The 20,515-nt window shown below is 35.0% G+C and overlaps 1 protein-coding gene across 5 annotated transcripts in view; it reads left to right on the top strand.

The window, feature by feature from the left end:
- Positions 1-20,515, top strand: part of kcnab1a (potassium voltage-gated channel subfamily A regulatory beta subunit 1a) — a 137,835-nt gene that overhangs the window by 30,219 nt on the left and 87,101 nt on the right. Inside the window, exon 1 of one of the 5 annotated variants that reach the window (XM_058752196.1) lies at positions 13,192-14,086. The exons of the other annotated variants lie outside the window; for them this stretch is intronic. Coding sequence (XP_058608179.1) covers positions 13,875-14,086 — 212 coding nt within the window. The 5' untranslated portion in view covers positions 13,192-13,874. Of the gene's footprint in view, positions 1-13,191; positions 14,087-20,515 lie in introns of those variants that run through there. 5 annotated transcript variants of the gene reach the window in all.

Below are 20,515 nucleotides of genomic sequence, written 5' to 3'. Positions count from 1 at the left end.
TTTTTATACTGTACATTATAATATTGTAATACCTACATTTATTTGTAGCATTTGAAATTATTGTAGTGTTTTATGTTTAAAGTATTTTATACAAAGTACTACAGAATTACAATATTTGTCTGTTATCTGTTAGCACAGGAAAACTAAGTCAAGACTGTGGCCCATGATGAACAATGTGTAAAAGTGTGTTTATTAAGTTGTATTTATTTGTTAAATGCAGATACAGTCAATACTGTGAGCTGATGGAGTGAAAGTGTTAAGTTTCTGTTTTGTTTGACTGGGGATCTGTTGTGGGCGTAATGGGTTGAAAAGCAATGTTTCCAACCTGTTTCTCTCTCCCTCTCTCTCTCTCTCTCGCTTTCTTTTTATTATGTATGTGCTTCAGAGTGTGTATTGGATGTGAAATGTGCCCTGTCAGTCTGTTCTGTATGTCACTGTAGGATTTGTTTAAAAAAAGCCTCCATTGACATGTATGTACAGCACCTTTCATATATCAGCAACAAATTAAAAGGCAAAGTCAGCAACTTTGCACTTGATAGTGGACACACACACACACACACACACACACACAGACCCTCTGATGTATGACAATTTTGCCTCAGGTGATACACAGCTCAACGTGGCCAAACTCTCAAAGACACACTCACATTCTGTAAATGACACCTCAGTCATTCCAGGCTAGACTTTCATTTATATTTCTTAATAAGTACCTGAGTTTTGAGCAGATCGTCTGCATTAATATAACTATCATGCTCTGTTCAAACACACGCTCTCTATCATTATTACTGCCATGTTCCTTCACGCTCTGTTCTTTCCCCTCCTGACTTCCTCTCATTTAGATCAGCACAAGACTCCGTACACTTGAAGGTCAGTAATGCCACAGTAGTTTTGTACGCTGTCATAGACAGTTAGCAGCTGAGGTCACTGTGAACTCTTTCACTTTATATCTGCTGTGCAGCGCTCCTTTGTAAGTTTTGGATGTAATATATATATGTGACCTGGGACCACAAAACCAGTCTTAAGTGTCAATTTTTAAAAATTGAGATTTATACATCATCTGAAAGCTGAATAAATAAGCTTTCCATTGATGTATGGTTTGTTAGAATCTGACAATATTTGAAGTTGTCAAATGAAGTTGTCAAATGAAGTTCTTAGCAATGCATATTCTAATCAAATCATAAATTAAGTTTTGATATATTTACGGTAGGAAATTTACAAATTATCTTCATGGAACATGATCTTTACTTGATATCCTAATGATTTTTGGCATAAAATAAAAATGGATAATTTTGACCCATACAATGTATTTTTGGCTATTGCTACAAATATACCCCAGCAACTTAAGACTGGTTTTGTGGTCCAGGGTCACATATAGAACGTTCTTTGTGTATTTTTAATATATGCTTCGTATCCTCGATTTAGTAAAATCAAAATGAGGGACCTATTCATATAACATGGTCATGATTTACTTAAACAAAGGAATGAATTAATAAAATGAGAAAATTAATTCTTAATTTGTAGCCACTATATCTGCATGTCACGTGTGGGGCTATGTAGTTTTATATTTTTAGCCTATATGTTTTGAATATGATTTATTCTGCAGTCTTCAGTGTCACATGATGAACAAAGTTGTGCTGCTTAATATTTTTGTGGAAACCGTAATACATTCTTTTGTTGTTGTTGTTGTTCAGGATTCTTTGATGAACAGAAAGTTCAAAAGAACTTTTAGATTTTCAAAAAACTTCATTCTGTGTGATTTATTACAATTTAAATGTAACTATCACTTGTGCGCTTAATATTTTTGTTGAAAGCTTGATTCTCTGATGAATGGAAAGTTCAAAAGAATAGAATTTATTTGAAATAGAAATCTGTTTGATCACTTGAATGCATCCTTGCCGAATAAATGTTTAATTTCTTTAAAAATAAAAAATCTTACTGATCCCGACAATATATTTACAACAATTATTTCCTATTTGCACAACAATTCTTTCTTGTAAGTTTTAAATTCTCTACATTTATTTATAATTTTTTTTAATTTTATTTTATGTGTGTGTGTGTTCCACTTTTTCAGGAATATAAAGCAAAATATTACTGATGTTAATATGTAGTTTTCAGCACATTATTACTGATTACTATCATGGGTCATTTTTGCCATTATGTGAAGTCGAACAACAGTGTATAAAACATCACAGAAAGCTAAAATGTTAAGTTTGCCAAAATGCACATCAACATCAATACATGCAAAATTGTCAGTGCCAGCATAGGACTGGCCCTCTCTGCTTAGGTTTGGTAATGAGGAGTTTTTTTCTTCAGAATCTTTTTAATTCTATAAAAGCATGTAGTTCCAATACATGATGTGGTGAATGTTCTGGGATTGCATATCTTAAAGTGAAAAATAAGCCAAAGATTTTTCCCCTTTGGGTTATTATACGGTTGTGGTGGTATTGCTGCAGCAGCTCCAGGTGTTGTTTTAAACCCCTCTCTCTCTCTTTCTCTGTATGCTACAGTACAGTGTGTTCCGTTTGCAGTAATTACACCCGTGAGATCACACACCTCTCGTTAGACTGTCCCTCTTACTCGTTACCACTGAAGCGTGTGTGCTTGAGAACCGAGCGCATGTATGAGAGATATGATGAGGCTGTGTGTATGTGGGATGTGGGTGACAGTCTTTCTGAATGCAAACATAATGAGTGATACACACATGTGATGCAGTGTGAAGAGGTCACGCTCTCCGAGCATCTGCCTGTTAGCTCTGTCTCCTTATGTCTGTTTAGTCTGAGGAGAAATGCCATTCTTTATGTATTCAGTTAGTGAGCACAGAAAACTTTCCGATCTCTTTTTCATAATCTCTCTCAGTTCAAGGCCACTGGACGTGATTATGCATGATTATTCTGCCTTTTAGCTCGCAAACAAAACACTTCACACCACAATCTCAGCTTTCAGGGAAAAACAATAGTTCCACCTGCCATCGCCTCTGGCTAGGCCTCTAATGCACAACCAGAAAAACTCTCTCCAATTTATGTTGCTGTTTGTTTTTGTGTTGTATAAGGCATTTAATTTACTTTACTTTTCAAAAGTTTGGTGTCGGTACGATTTTTAAATGTTTTGAAAATCCATATGCTGGAACGGTAGCATTGTGAAATATTATTACAGTTTAAAATAACTGTTTTAATATTTATTTAAAATTAATTTGTGTCACATGATCCTTCAGAAGTCATTCTAATATGCTGATTTGGAGTTAATGAAACATTTATCAATTTTGAAAACAGTTGTACTGTTTAATATTAATAAATCGAGACACTTTTTTCAGGATTCTGTGATTAATAGTAATAATAATTTACAGTATTTACAGTATTTGACTTTGAAATCTTGTGTAATAGTGTCAGTTTTCATGAGTTTAATGTGTCCTTGCTAAATTAAAACGATTAATTTCTTTTTTTTTTTAAATTCTGAAAAAAACTGACATTGTTCTTACTGATTTGGTGTTGAAGAAGTTTTCGTATTGTCAATGTTGAAAACAGCTGTGCTGCTTAGTATTTTGTGGAAATCATGATGCATTTTTTTTTTTCAGGATTCTTTTATAAATATAAAGTTCAAAAGAACAGCATTTAAAGTTTTTTTTAGCATCATACAAATCTTTACTGTCATAAAGTTACACATTAATAAAAGCATTCATTGATTTATTTAAAAAATATATATATATTCCTGACACCAAACATTTGAATGGCAGTGTACATAATGTAACTTTAGACAACCAAGCAGCTGTCACAGAGCAATTATGCATGTATTTGAATTGTGTTGGTATTTTGCTGTTGTTAGACATATAGAAGTCTCCAGTGATTCCTTCAGTCTGTGTGTACTAATCGTGGTACTTTACTGAATCTTGGCTAAGGAAACTGTGATGTTAAGTTCCATCATCCCTGAGACGTCTTGCCAAACAGCTTGACAGGCAAAACACTTTTAGGGGAAACGTGCATTGAAAATTTTTGTTTGAATATCAGAGAATCAGACATTGGTTAGTAGCACTCTTCTTATGTTGCCTGCCTCTATTTCACCCTCTGATGCATAAATTATTTGTAAAAATGTTTTACAAAGGAAGAATATAGCTATAATCTTTTTTCTTTCTTTTCTTTTTCAAAATGCATTTAGAGAGAGTAGTGGACACCACGCATTCAGGATTGTATTGTCAGCTAACGGCGATTTGTGCCGATTTAATGTCCTTTCAACACCATCATGAACTTGAGAAATGCTATATGTGCAAAGGTAAATTCCGCAAAGCCATACTCACTCTAGAAACACACTCAAATGTTCACAAAATTGTATCTGCATTGTATTTCCCTATAGGTCCATTTATACACTGTAAAACAATTATGAGCTTTTAATTGCTTACCATATCCTATACTGCAAAAAAAAAAAAAAAAAAGGTTTATTCTTGCCTTTATGGATTTTACTGTAGAATGCTGTAAAAAATACTCAAATTTAGGAATTACTGTATAACTTACAATGGAAAAAACAAAGACATTCCTAAAAATCCCTGAATGACACATTAAATATGATTTTTATGTAGATATTATTTTTGTCATCGGTAATGTACATTAGAGTTTTGTGTTAGATTTTATTGTATTTAGTTCATGTTTATTGCATTCTTTTAGTGACTTTTTAGTGTTATCCTGATGGTGTTTTGTCTTTGTGTATAACCCTGTGCATATTTTTGTGATCAGGCCAAGTACTGTAAACTCTGATTCATCATGTGGCTTTCTATTCTACCACCTGTATTATTATGGTGGTTATCGGTACATTTTAAGGTTAAAAAACCCACATTTGTTCAAGTAGATTTGCAAAGTAACATTACTTAATGAAATATGCAGTAAGTTGTAAAATATAAAGGCACCAATATGCCGTGCCATAATTCCTGAAACATTGTCACCATATTTTTACACTGTAAAACAAATTCCGTAAAATTTACGGTAAAAAAACGGCAGCAGTGGTTGCCGGAATTCTACCGTAAAATATACGGTAGCAACATTTTAGGTTTTACGGTTTTAACTTAAATAAAATTACAGTTAAATACCGTAATTTCATTAACTGATATAATGTTAATATAGCAATCTATTGAAGTACTGAAATCTGTTTTGTACCTTTGAAATACACTGATAACCACCAAATGCAGGTGGTGATGAGAAAGTCACATGATGATAACATAAATAATAACATACTGTATATAGAAGGTGCACAGTGTCATTCACACAAACATTAAACACCATCATGGTGAGACTCATTAAACTGAAATATGCAATAAACATTAATTTAACAATATTAGATGTAACATACAACCCTAATAAACATAACTGATAAGAAAAAAACTAAGAAGAAACCTAGTTATTTCAAAGAAAAAACATCAAATTCAAACAAAATTTGAAATGCAACGCAGGGAATTCTGGGAAAGTCAATTTATGGTTTTTCCCTGTAAATTTTACATTCTTTTTCATTTCCAAAAGCGGTATTTCATTGTAAAATTGTCTGAAATGTCATTTTTTACAGTGTACAGTAAATTTCTGGAAACAGTAGCTGCTGTTTTTACTGTAAATATACAGTTTTTTACAGTGTGTAAATATGAGCATTTATAATAAGTATTTGATTATACACAATGTAATTCAAATATCCTTCTGAAATTTGTGAAATTATTTAAAACATTCGTAGATTGTTGTTTTTTGGATCTAGACAAATTCTCATTAAAATGCTAAGTGAACAAATGTATGCATGGCACATGGTGTTGTCTAGAGTGGACAAATGTATTTTAATTTATGGTATAATGCCTTAATTGAAGTGTTGTTTTTATATATTATTCTATTACATCTTTTTTTTTTTTTTTTTTTTTTACTGATATGAATGACCTTGAATTGAAGCCATAGATATTGTAGAGGTACCTCAATGCTCTCATCTGCCACTTAAAATTTATGCCGTCATAAAAAACACAATGATGTATAAAGAGGCAGTTATATAGAATTATGGGACAGGGTCACCAAAGCCATGTTGGTTTTAATGAAAAATCACACCTTGGTGTGGTCGGAAATGGCTTTTAAAGCTTTGTCTTCTGTAGTGGATGCCAGCATCTGAGGGTTCACTGTATTGGTTGCTAGTGAAAGTCAGATGTCCTCTGAATGATTGTGTTTACAGGATCAATGACATTAAAGAGGGAGTGAGTGAGAAACAGAGATAAAGACAGAAATGGTCTCAGGGGAGAGATAATGAAGTTCTGCAAGGTCAAAAAACAGGTACTTTAAGAAGCTCCCAAGGCGATGTGTTGTTTGTCTTCAGAGGTCTTCCTGTTTCTGTCTGTGATAAGCTTTATACATTTCCCAATACCGCCGTCTTCATTTCAGTGCAGTAATAAAAACCGTTTACAAACCAGTGGTTTTCATTGCTGCAAAGAATCATCTTTATACTCTGTCCCCAGACTCTTGGTTTTACACACATTTCTTCCTAGACACGCTAACAGCCATTCTCATTTACCACAGCAATTTTCCAGCAAGGTTGCCATAGTGATTTGAAATAAATAAGTAAAACAGCATAACAGATTTCTCTAATGTATGGCATCTGTCATATTGCTGATGGGAATATTTCAGTTTTTAGTTTTGTGAAAGATCTGATTGTGTTGCTCAGTGTGGATTGAAAGGGTTTGAGAAATAAATAGTATAGAAGTGGTTTAAGCGATAAATTACCCCAAAATGAAAATGCTGTCATCATTTAATCACTGTCATGTTGTTCCAAACCTGTATGAGTTTCTTCTGCTGAGCACAAAACAAGATATTTTGAAGTATGTTGGAAACCAAACAGTAAACGTTAGCTATTGACCTCCATAGTATTTATTTATTTTTATTTTTTGGCTACCATCAACTGTTTGATTACTCATATTCTTCAAAACATCTTCTTTTGTGTCCAACAGCTGAAAGAAATTCATACAGGTTTGGAAGTGGAAGGTGAGTAAATGATAAATATTGTTTTTGCCCTGACAATATTTTCTCTGTCCCCACAACAAAAATTATACATTTTTGATTTTAGTATTTTAGAATATTTTATATTTGGAATTTTTAATGTAATGTAATGTAATGTAATGTAATGTAATGTAATGTAATGTAATGTAATTTAATTTAATTTAATTTAATTTAATTTAATTTAATTTAATTTAATTTAATTTTTATTTTTTATTTATTTATTTATTTATTTTGTGGCCCCACCACAGTAATTATACACAATAATTATGCATAGTATAAATATGTATAGATTTAATATAAATGTTTTTGTTTTGTAAATGTTGATTTAAAACATAATTGAAAGTATTTTTTCTTATTTATTGTTAGTAGGTAGTCTTGTGTGTCATATGAGGACACTAAGGCATTTTACATTCATGAACGGCTAGCTCTTTTTCAGTGCTTAATGAGGCACCAGGAGTTTAAACATCTTAAGCTCTGTGAGTCTGAGTGAAATGCTAATCTGTAGTGAGCTGAACTGAAGAATAATACTTGCCTTTGCTGTAAGATTGCATAGAAATGGACGCCATTCTTCACTTCATTTTTCATAGAGTTTAATGTTCATGCATGTCCTAAGGCACAGTGTTTGTGTGTGCATAAATGGGTTAGGTGTTCATAGAGTGCTGTTTAGTGAGCGTCTATCTGTCCTCCCACACTGTGGAGAACTGAGAGAGATTTTGCCTGCCCTTCGGTCTTTTTCACCTCATTTTACATCACACCAGGGTCCAAACATGTTCTTTATAAGACATACTGTGCACACAACAGCAAACAAAACCAAGGCATTGTGCCTTGAGGGTTAATGCTTGTTTGTAAATTTGTATATTGTTTTTATGGATAAATCTAATGTGGCAAAACTGTAGCAAATACAATCCATTCCTCTAGTGGGCAGTATAGAGTGTATTTATGTATAATCGCACCATTCACTTCCCATAAATGTTTTATTAAATCCTAAACACCCTGCTTGCAAATATGACAATATGTTAACAGGACTAAGGACAATCAGTGGTTTTTGTAAATCTTATAGCTAATTGTTTCGAGTCTCATTTGTATTAAAATTGGGTCTGTGTACACTTTGCACTTGCCCTGCACATTATAATATCATCATGATCAATATTATCCACAATCATCTGCTGTTTATGCAGTCAGTAATTGGATACACAATATACCCAGTGGTCCCTGTTGATTTGGGAATGCAGAAAAGTCAATAGTGCCTCAGCCTTTGGGATCACCCCATGAGTTTTTAATTATTCAAGCTTCAAAATATACTCCGTAATCTCATTAGTTTAGTCAAGCAGTGAGGTATGGGTGTCTGGAAATAAATAGGCTTTTCAGACACCAGGGATACTGACGGCATCCAGGGTTACGTAATGGTGTCCCTCTAAGGGTTATTTGAAATGCCGGTGCAGGTGAAATTGCAATACATATAGTTCATTGACATACATATAAACAAGATGTCATCATATTGTATTGGTCAAGTAGCAGTGTTAAAAAAAAATAACCACTGTCATTTACTCTAGTATAACCTTTAATTTCATGCATCAAACCTGATGTGCTGCATGAGTGATACATGATTGCATGGGCTCTACATTCACTTTCCTTAAATGCACAAGAAAGAGGGCAGGTTATCCCTGGCCTTGCTGTCATTTTAGACTTATGTCATATTCACATTCTGTTAGTTGTTATGTCTCCATGCAAGGTCTTGGCCTAACTGCATGGCTGTAACAACCTTGAGAAAGAAATTACCTGGGATTCCTTATCCACTCTCAAAACTGAGATTAAGGTGACTACAACCAAAGATGCTAGCGACAGAGTGGAAAAGAAATTGTCATTTGTATGTTTTAAGCATCCATAGTGAGTGATTTCTTGTGCAAATACATTGCTCTAAAAGTATTTGGACACTTAAGTCACACTTACATGTAAATTTTATTATTGTTTATATACTGTATATATTTTTAACACTAAGGAATACCACATTAACTGTGATTTAACAAATTCCAATTTTACAGACAAAAGGTGTGCACATAACACAACTGTTTAAAAGTTTGATGTTAAATGTTTTTGAAAGTCTCATATGCCCACAGTTTATTCAGTTTATTTGATCAAAAACACAATAATATTTTGAAATGTTATTGCAACTTAAAATAACTGTTTTCTATTTTAATATATGTTGAAATGCAATTTATTCCTGTGATGGCAGCAAAATTTATTCCTCCAGTCTTCAGCGTCACATTATCCTTTAGAAATCAGTAATATGCTGATCTTACTATTATTAATGTTGACAAAAGTTGCTTAATATTTTAGTAGAAATGTTTTTTCAGGATTCTTTGAACAGCAAGTTCAAAAACAGCCAGGTAAGGTTTACAATTTACAATAAACCTTATCTGTCTCAGTGTAATGCATACTTTCTGAATTAAACTATTAATTTCTTTCAAAAAAGGGCAAACGTTTGAATGCAAATGTATATTTTGTCAGAATTATAACAAAATATACACTTCCGTTGAAAATTGTGCAATCAGTTTATATTTTAAAACTGAGGAAAATATTTATGTGATTTACTGGAGGAAAAAAAAAACTTTCTTTAAAATAAATTCTGCTTGCAACAACATTTTTTTTTTTTTTATTGTGGTTACAAAATACTTCATGGAACCACTGTATATTTGCCAAAGTATAAACATTATAGACCCCAAATAGCTCCATGGCAAATAAATGGCTTTTCCTGTGGGAACATTTCTGTAAACTTGCCTTCTTTTAATTTCTTCTACATCTTTCCCATAAGTCAATTTTTGAACATGCATTTTCGACCAATCAGAATTCAAGCTTCAGTTTTTGTTCTCCAGTGAAAAAAATGTCTTTCCCCTTGTTATATTAGCAGAGAGGTCAACCATGTCAGTGCTGTTGAGGTCAGGGAGAGGACAGAGGGATTTTGTCATACTGTGTTGCCATGTCTCCGATGCCATCTCTATTGCTTGCATTGTAATTATCATCATTGTCGTACAGGTTCTGATGCAAATCAAACTCTATTGTAGAACGTCTTTCAGTGGTTGGTAGAGAATCACCACCCCCACACCACTCAAAAGAAGTCCTCTAACACACATATACACCTGGATGCTCAGCTACTGATTGAGTATTTATGGTGTGAAATGGTCTGTGCAGTGCAGCACCCTGTCAGGAGAGTGGCAGGTATGTTTAACTGAAGTTTTGAATACAGCGGTCCACAGCATGAGTGGTTAATGTGCCTCATCTGTAATTGCACCCCTCTTCAAATATGTCCTGCTGTTACACATGCAGAAACATTGGAGCCACCAGCCAACGCTCATATGTGAGTGGCAAAATGGCTCAAAAAGGTGTTGTATGGCCCAAAGAACGATCCAAAAAAAACTGGGACACAGTTGAGGTCGTTGGCTTGTGCAATAATTGTTCTATGATTCGTGTGGGCGGCAAAAATTGGATCTGAGAAATTAGATGCGCTGTGATGGCACTCGTTCACACTTTAATCTCAATAAGTTTTTAGCAGTTAACACGCTTGATCCTGAAGAAGAACAAGAGGGCGAGAAACTGAGAGACAGTTTGAAGCTTAGCTGACTATTACAGAGCAATAAAACAGATGTAACTGCTGCTACTGTGAAAAAATGAGCCTTTTGTGGATACATTTTAATGGAAACTTATTGCACTTGCTGTGGTTTCCATAGACACGGCCGGGTACTGCGTTTCTAGGTGTAATCTTGTAGAGCTTCCAGGTTTAATGAGCAACTTTGGGCAAATGGTAAGAGTCCTAAAATTTTCACTGCTCCATTGGTCAATATTGATTTGAGACCCACAGTTATAGCGGAAAGATTTAATGGCAAGCATGTGAAACCAACATTGCACTAAGTGTGAGCGTGATCTCATATCGATCAGTAAATGTACTGATAAGAGGATAAAGGAGATTGCAGTTGAAGAGGTTTTTTTTGCAGGGGGTACTTGACTAGTTAAAGGCACCCAGGTTTTCTGATGTATATTTATTTTTTCCTTCAGTCTCATTTCCTTTTACACTGTCAGGATGCTAATAAGCTCAGCAGTAACATCCAACTTTACAAGGGAACCATTGTCCCCAAAGAACTTTAGGTAATGCTAAGAATACTGTACAGGCACTGGGGAGAAATATATTAGAGTGACTCCAGATTGGGAGCTTCAATTAGCACTCCAGTACTCAAGCAGAGGTCAATTGATTTGTAATGGATTTAAATGAGGTCAGAATAGTGTCAACCAACTCAAAGTAGCTAATATACTAGAATTAATAACAGAGACTGTCGTATATCCATTCATTTGTCTCAAATGTGTATCAGCTCAGCTGTTTTTTTTATTATATATATGAGTGTGTAGGTCTGTAGGTTTGTGTTGTGCTGAATATACCCCCTTTACACAAATATCTACATAACACCAATTAAATTTGACGTTGAAGCGATTGAAGAATTTATTTTATGAGAAACAGTGTGGTTCCACTTTATTTTACAGTACATGCACTTAACTGAACTTGCAGTGTATTAATCTAAGAAAGTACTGGTTAATATAAGGTAACTACATGGTTTAGGATTAGGTTTAGGGATAAGTTCAGTGTTATTACCTAGTTATTACCCAGTTATTGTATTGTAATTACTATAAGAAGTATATAGTTTGTACATGCGGAACAGGACTGTAAAATAAAGTGCTGCCAACATTGTTTAGATTTAGTACAACTCTTCAATTACCTTTATACCTCATTCCTTGCATAATAGGAACTTTGCAACTGTTAAAAAAAGTATGTTCTATACAAGTATGAATGTGTGTAGTATGAATACTACCTGAGTTTACTACATTTACCATGCTGACATTGTCAGTTGACCTTCAATATTAGTCGTATCATGCCATTTACATTTTTTTCCCCCTGTGTAAATCAGATGTGCACTTTTCTTGGTGGAAGTATAAAGTCTTCCACGTATTTTCCACAAACCATTCTGGTAGTTTGCGAAAGGTATTTTTGCTGTTAAATTGAGGATTATGAATTTTCATTTACTCGCACTGCTTTTCGCATAATACATATAGTATGGAAGTAGATGTATTTGGATGTAGGGAATCATTTTTTATTTAGTTATTTATTTTTACAAACCTCCCATCTGCAGTTGGTTGAACAAACAGATAATTCTGCCCTAAACCGACAATATTGGTTGAGTCAGTGTTGCTGGTTGGGATGTTCAAACAAACATAGCAATGTTTTGATAGTGCCACAATGTTACACTTTGTGTTGTAATTAGGGTTGGGTACTGTTTGGGTTTTTTGATACCAGTGCCAAATCGATACTATTAAAATGGTACCAGTGCCTGAACCAATACTTATATAATACTTTATAATGTTCTCTTTTGTTGGACAGCAGGTTTATTACAAGGGAAGTCATTACAAGGGAAGTTAGGCATTTTAATTTAAGCATGTTTAATGTAGCTAGCTAACAGTAAACTACCTGCTGCCATCAGAGCAACTGCTCCTAGGATGGTCTTATTTCCCAAGTTGGAATGTGAAAACAACATAGACACTTAAGTTACTACAAAGATATTGGATTTGTATTATCAGAGCTTTCCGAATTGTGTTCTCGTGACTTTTTTCAGTTTGGAAAGTATTTTTCCAGTTATTCTGACACCACATGAATGCAGTATAATTTAACTACCGATCATGTGCGGTGGTGATCCTTCTTACATCCGTTTCAGACAACCAGAGGGTGAATATTTCAGTTGACAGCTCAGGCATTTAAGTGGCACTGAAATCTGCATTATGATTCGGTTTGGTACAACCGAACGGGTACGGGTTTTGGTACCCAACCCTAGTTGTAATCAGCCAACAAACATCTTATTTGTAGTTGTTTTTGCATATTTAGCTGTGATACAAGAAAGTGTTTTAACCTAAAATGACACACTTCACCTTTAAAGGGCTGGAATATGTTTTTAACTTCACTGATATCCTTCAAAAGATCTTTTAACAGCTTTCAATTTAGCATTTGTTGGTTTTAGGCTTAGCACTGAAAGAGTGTTGAGCTCTTGTGTGCACAGGTGCACGAAACATTGTGCTTGGTCTGTGTCACAGACATTACGCTCAATCAGTGGAGCAAGAGCGCGATACGCTGGAAAAGAAAGAGAGCGAGGCAGATAAAGGGAGGGAGAGAGCGCTTTAAACAGACGTGGACGGCTGCCTACTGCTCATTCCCCCAGAGCTGTAGCGCAGATGAAACATCACTGCTGAGCTCACCAAAAAACAGATCTAAAGAGAAAAGAGAGTAAACAGAGAAAGAAAAAGCAGGACAGAAGCTCATTAGAAGCTCGAATTATTATCAGCTGCAGGACGTGAATGAATGTGTGTGTGAGAGAGAGTGTAAGAAAAGAGGAAAAGACCTCAGAAGAGAGGAGAGAAGTGTCAGCAGAGCTGTGGATTTATGCTGTCCGGTCTTGACATCCCTCCCTCCTTTCCTCCTCCTCTCCTCCCCCCTTCAGCAGGCGGGCTTTTTGTGGCTGACCATGCGAGGATCCTCTCAGTGCTGCGGGAATCTCCTCTCCTCCTCCGGACAGTTCTGCAGCTCTCGTTCTGTGGCTCATTGACCCCGACGCAGCCTTAACAGTTGTCTTTTGGAACGTCTTGGACAAGGAGCAACGCAACTTTTGGACTGTGTAGACGTCTCCTTTTTCCTTGTGCTCAATAATTGATGCAGTTTCTCTGCTGCTGCTTTGACCGTATCCACAGGACGGGATCAGGGAGGAAGGTTGGGACTGTGACCCCCGTATGATCCCTCAGTGTGTCCTCTCTGTGTTGTAGACTGCATCTTCTTCGTCCTCCTCATCCAGCATGCAGGTCTCAATCGCTTGCACAGACCACAATCTGAAGGGTCGAAATGGGGACCATGGAAAAACGAACGCCACCAGCCCCAACGTGGTGAACGCGGCACGGGCGAAGTTCCGCACAGTTGCCATCATCGCCCGGAGCTTTGGCTCTTTTACCCCACGCCACCACATCTCCCTCAAAGAGTCCACCGGCAAGCTCACCGGCATGAAGTACCGGTATGTCTCTCTCTCCCTCTTTAACCACTTTCCTTCATTTCCATTTCTTTCTTCCAGGGATCCCTTCACCTGTGGCTCTTTCGCTTGCTGGAATGGTTTGGATCCTCTCAAACTCTTTTGAGATGAGTTTTAAGAAGATCAGTAGTAGTTGTTTAAGGGTTTGACATGATGTTTGGCTTGAACTGTGGTGGTCCAGGTGATATATTTGTCACTGTCCATCACTTAAAGGATGTTGCTGTTCATCATAGATAGAGTGTTTCATCAGTGTAATATATGGGTTTGACCCACTCTTGATCTCCTTGCTAGCTGAGCTCGCTCTGTTAGCTCTGGGTTCCTCAGGACAAACAAACCATAATTGCTTGCTATTCCATATTTACACTCTAGGAAGCACAGTTGTCAGATTGATGCTTCGTGACGTGCTGAGAATATCCAGACAGTGGATTCTTTGGAATGTTTCCCCTCTCCCTGTTCTAGTAGAGCATAATTACACGTGTTTTTCTTTCATTATCCTTGATCATTTTCAGTGTGTGTTGTTACTTGATTTGATGCAATATTTTCAGTGATTTCAGGATATTTTCTACCTACTCTGCTGCACATGTTCTGGATTCTGGTGGGATGTGCTGTGCTTGTGAGAGTGTATGCAGGTGGCTGTGGTTTCTGAGTCTAATTGAAGAATAAACGTTTCTAAATGCAAATGTTGAGTGGACCACATTAGTGTCTTTCACCTGATGTCCTGAATCAGCACATCACACACAGAACCTTAAAGCAGCGGTCACGCTAGGCTTTAGGTTTACCAAATTACTTCGTTACCCTGTAATGATGATGGCTCTAGGGCTTCTGTTTTTAATAATTTACAAATAATAATAATAATAAATGTACTATGTACTTCATGTTCCTGAAACATAGCAAGCACTGCAGCTTTGATGTTTGGTCTTTTTGTATGAAGTCAATAAGTTCATTTGTGCTTTTTAGATCAATTGGTCATTAATAGTAGCACCTTATAAGGTTATATATTACTACTCTGAGGTACTAATATGCATATTTTAGGGGGGGGTATGGTACAAAGTTGTCCCTTTATGGGCACTGCTACTGTGAGAAGCTGTTATAACTACAAAGGTACAATTTTTGTAAAAAATAAAATACAAATTGACAGTGTATTTGAATCGAGTTCACCAAATGTAAACATTGGTACACATACATATGAAAATGCATGGAAATTTCCAAGTGAAACAGGATATACAATGAGAAAATAATATAGGTCATGACTTGATTTTATCCATTGGGAATTGATTGGAATGTGAGAAGTGACAGGACGTTGAATGGGACAGGGTTTATGATTAAGATTGGATGGGAGGAGTTGAAAAATTGGACTTCTGGCAAGTTATTACATTTTGATGAAAGAATTATGAAGAAAAGCATTTGCCTTTGAAAAAGCATGCACTGAACCGTGCGCAATAAGATCAGGAAGGTGTATTAGGAAGGAAAATAGGATCAGTTTGATCCATATTTTTATAGAATATCCTCTTATGTTGTATTTATCTTATTAGATGAATCTGAGATTACATGCTTTCTCTGGAAATAAGTTCAAACAGCCATTGAACATCTTTTGTATTTGATAATTATAAGTGTCTGAGTAGAGCAGATGTACCAAATTTGAACAAGTGCATGTATGTGTGTGGTGAGTTTGGTGGTGTGTATCTGACCGTACAGGCTGTAATGTATTCTCTTTTGTTCCTTCTTCTGATCCTCTACAGTCACTTCCCAGGGATTTCTGACCTTAGACCAGCCCTGTCATTTCTAGAGATGGATATTTTAATCATTTTGTCTGCTTTGAGTACTCAACAGATAAATTAACCAAGTACGTTGGGGGTGGTGGGTCTATCTGCGCCATTATTTAATCTACTGTATGTATGAGATATGAGATGGTAGTCTCCTCCTTACAGCGCATCCTGGTGTTTGTAAGGGTCTCAAACCAAGTTTTTTAACCCTTAACTGGCGCCGTCCCGTATACGTTCCGTATACTAAGTTTACTTCACTATATTACAATTAAATCCTAATGTAATCATGACAAACTATATATCATTTGAAAGGTCTAAGACTCCTAAATAGATATTTTACCATTTTTTTGTTGTTACAAATTATGTAGTAACAGTAATATATTCATTTATGAAAAGAGTGCACCAAGAGCCTATGATAAATCTACGTCATAACAGGAGTTCTGACCTTTGTCACAAAAAGTCTTTATTTCCTTGCCTTTTTCCCTATCACATGTTTTAGCAATCATCATAAATTATATACCATTTGAAAGCTTAAAATCTCAAAATTCATCCTTTGTTATCGGACATTGCGTCACCATAGAAATGGTACTTCAAAATGTTTTAGCGGTCTCCTCCCCCTTAGCGGGGGTGTCATATTACAAAATGTATTACGGTCTTTTAGAATCAAAACTTTTTATAATCTTGACAAAATACATATCGTATATTTTGTCATAGATGTAATATTGAGTGAGAAATTGATAGATTTGTGACAGAAATGCATCAGACATTTTGGTATAACGCCTAAACAAAATTGCATAAGAACCTCAATTTTTTAAATATCAACTTCAAATTTGGAGCATAACTTATGTAGACATAATGGCTTTCATTTTATAGCAATTTTGGATTTTTAACTATTTTTAAAAATATTTATCTTATATAAAATAAAATAAAAATAGTATAATACTTTTTCTTTACAGTAAATTTAAGCTTCTATAGCTTTTTAATACTTTAATTTTATTAAATGATTTCACTTCTGTAATAATCTGTTAATTGTCTGTATTCAAAAGTGTTCATGAATTATAATAATTTAAGTTTGGATAGTGCACTTTCTCGTGAATTTTCAAAAATGGGGATGACAGTTAAGGGTTAAGATGTTAAAAAACAGTTCTTTGAAAAAGAAAGAACACCTCTCTACACCCCTGTGTTCTGTTCCATTTGGATGCGTGGCATGTAGCTGTTTGAAAGGAAGAACACGTCTGCTGTGTCGCCCCCTCATGTCATCATGTACAGTGTTGATACAAACTTCTGGCTGATGAATCGGACCACAAGGTACCTATCAAAAATAACACTGTAATCAATCATTAGCTGGTGTTGTTGTTACTTAATTTTAATAAGTGTGAAATGTTTTGAAGTTTAAACATTTGCTGTCACTTCCAAGTGCTTGGGTACTCAACTAACCGTATAGCGTTGCACAGCAGTGTTATTTGAGCATTTATTATTTTGAAATCATTTTATTTTGAATATTTTGAAAATATTTCAGTTAACAATTTTAATAGTTTTAGTTAACACACAGATATTGTACAGATATTGAACTTCTAGCAGATATGTTAAGGTGCTCATTATTTTATATATCATCTTCTGGCTGATAACTGATAAATGGCCAGTATTAAAATTCTACAACTTTATCTAAATACAGTATATTACAAATAAAATACTAAAAAACTAAAATCAGTTATTTTAAGTGATATAAATGAATTTCGGCACTACAGCATTATAATGCACAGTATGAAAATAGATATTGATTTTAAGATTTTATAATGATTACATTTAATTAATCATTAAACGTTTTAATTGAATATTTTAAATCAAATTAAAAGTTAACTTTAAGTTTCATATTGTATATCCAATTAAATATGACATTACATATCCAACATAAAAAAGGTTTCTAATATTGGCTGAAAATGGATTTGGAACTACATTTTGAATCTCTAATAATAACAGTCCTCTGGACAACAATGCAAACTGTGCACCTCTAAAAGCCTAAACTGTTGTTCATCCTGTGGAAGCTTGTTAACATCCATTCTTATATTGACTTCTGATCAAGGTTCCCATTATTATCACTTGCTTTCAATAAAAAATAAACATTTGTTTCTCAGATCCAAATGTTTCTCTTCATATCTACAACACAGAGCACTCTCTCCTCCCCTCTCTCTCTCTCTTCTCTGTCTGTGTTGATAGTGATCTCTGTGTCGTTGACAGCCCGTCAGGACAGCATTAAAAGTGCAGGAGCGCGTACTGATGCAACATACAGTGTATGAGTGAGCAGCAGATAGAGGAGGATTGGGTTTCTAGAAGTTATACTTATAGCTCTGCATGTCCATCATGACTTCATTGTACAGGCCTGACAGGGAGCTGCTCGGGAGGAAGCTTTCTATTACTGCTCTCGTTACACACACTCATACGTGCTCACTCATGGTAAACATCGAGGCCAGTAAGCTTCATTGTGTCTTTATGTTTAGTGCTGCAACAGAAACCCTGGAGACCCATTAGATGAGGTAAGTTTTTCTCTTCACAGTAACTCCTTTCAACAATTCATCACCAATCTTGAATATGAACTGCTGACTAAAAATACTGGATGAACATCTACAGCTGGCACTTGAGTCAAAACCTTTCTATGATACCTCGGTGAAGTTGAAACCAGCTCCAAGACCAAGTCCAGCTAGGTCGAACAAGATCAGTGGTGGCCAATTTGAAACTGTAAATGAAGAATGAGAGGAAGCGGCCAATCATGACCAATAATCCTCTGGAAACCACTTACAAATCACAGAGGTTTAATAGGTTTTGAGGCAACAATAGTACCTTTGAAATGGATCCTGTAATGTAGAATGAGTAGAGAACAGGCAAACAGAGACTGATCCATTCTGTGTCTATATTGGTCCTAAGGAAACAAAGATGTAGGAGTGGTAAATAAAAAAATTAATTAATTAATTAAAAAAAAAAAAAAAAAAAATATATATATATATATATATATATATATATATATATATATATATATATATGTGTTTTTTTTTTTTTTCTGGTGTGAATATTCCATTTGTCATGGCTGACCTTTACAGGGATTTATAGGGGAGGAATGAAGAGCTTCTCTGTTAAGATCTCAAAGCAGGAGATCAGACTGAAAGGTCACAGTGAAGAGATTCACCCAAAAGTTTCATTAAACGCCTTTAACATCCCTGAATGAGAATGAAGGTGCCTGTAGAATGTAAAGGGTTTAACAAAAAGTTAGTACTTTGACTAGTAGATTATTTTAAGGATCAGAACTTTTCATCTTTAAGTAACCTCCTGGCTTTTTTGATTGACAGTTCAGTTTAGAATTTTGAAACTTTTTTGAAACTTGAACTTATCAAACTTGTCATAAATTGTCTCTTCTACACTACTGTTTAAAAGTTTGGGAGCAGTAAGATTATTGATTGATTGATTGATTGATTGATTAGATAACAAAACCAATTCCAAAATGTTGGGAAATTTTGTAAAATGCAGTGAAATCAAGAATCTGTGATTTGTTAATTCACTTTAAATTTTACTTAATTGACAAAAGTACAAAGAAAAATGTCCAATGTTTTCACTGACCAGCTTAAATGCATTTTGTAAATATAAAGACATTTTGATGTTCATGGCTGCAACACACTCCAAAAAAATTGGAGCAGAGGCAAAATAAAAGTGAAAAGGTTGTGAAATATCCAAGTTAAACTGTTTGAAACAGTCCACAATGAGCAGATGAATTGGTAATAGGTGAGGGGATCATGTTTAGGTATAAAAGGAGCATCTCAGTTTTTGCCAGCAAAACCAATTTGTGCTAAATTTCATGAGATAAGTGCCAAACAAATCAAAAATCACATTTCTCAATGCAAAATTGCAAAGAATTGAGGTCTTTTACCAACTTCCATGCATAATATTGTCAAAAGATTCAGGGAATCCAGAGAAATCTCAGTACATGTACAAGGCAAGGCAGGAAACCTCAGGTGAATGTGCATGACCTTTGAGCCCTCAGATGGCATTGTGTAAGAAACCATTGTGCTGCGGTGTTAAATATAGATACCTACATGCTTAGATCAAGACAATACCAGGTCTCATTCTGCATGTGCTACAACAGTGTGGTTTCATAGACATACTGTATGTGGATTGACTGACTGGCCAGCAGATCTGTCTAATGAAAATGTAAGGCAATCATGAAAAGGAGAATTAGACAATAATGCCTACAGACTGATGAGCAGCTGAAGTCTTGTATCAAGCAAGATTGGACAAAAAACTGGCATGCAAAACTTTAACAGTTAGTATCCTCAATTCTTAAACAATTAAACAATATAATTAAAAAGACAGTTGTTGTGACAGTGTTAAACAAGCCTTTGTCCCAAATTTTTTGGAGTGTGTTGCAGCCATCTAAATCAAAATTTGTTTATATTTACAAAATACGGTTAAGTTGGTCAGTGAAAACATTGGAAATCTTTTCTATGTACTTTTGTTAATTAAATAAAGGTTAAAGAGAATTAACATCACCGATTCTTGATTTTTATTGTGTTTTACAAAATGTCCCATCTTTTTTGGAACTGGGTTTGAGATTAGATTAGGATGGGGTAGATTAGAATAGGGTTAGGTTTTTAGTGTATTTTTA

Source organism: Onychostoma macrolepis, chromosome 18 (assembly GCF_012432095.1).
Source record: "Onychostoma macrolepis isolate SWU-2019 chromosome 18, ASM1243209v1, whole genome shotgun sequence".
NCBI lineage: Eukaryota > Metazoa > Chordata > Actinopteri > Cypriniformes > Cyprinidae > Onychostoma > Onychostoma macrolepis.
The sequence above is the reverse complement of the archived record's forward strand: the minus strand, read 5'-3'. Positions and strand labels throughout refer to the sequence as shown.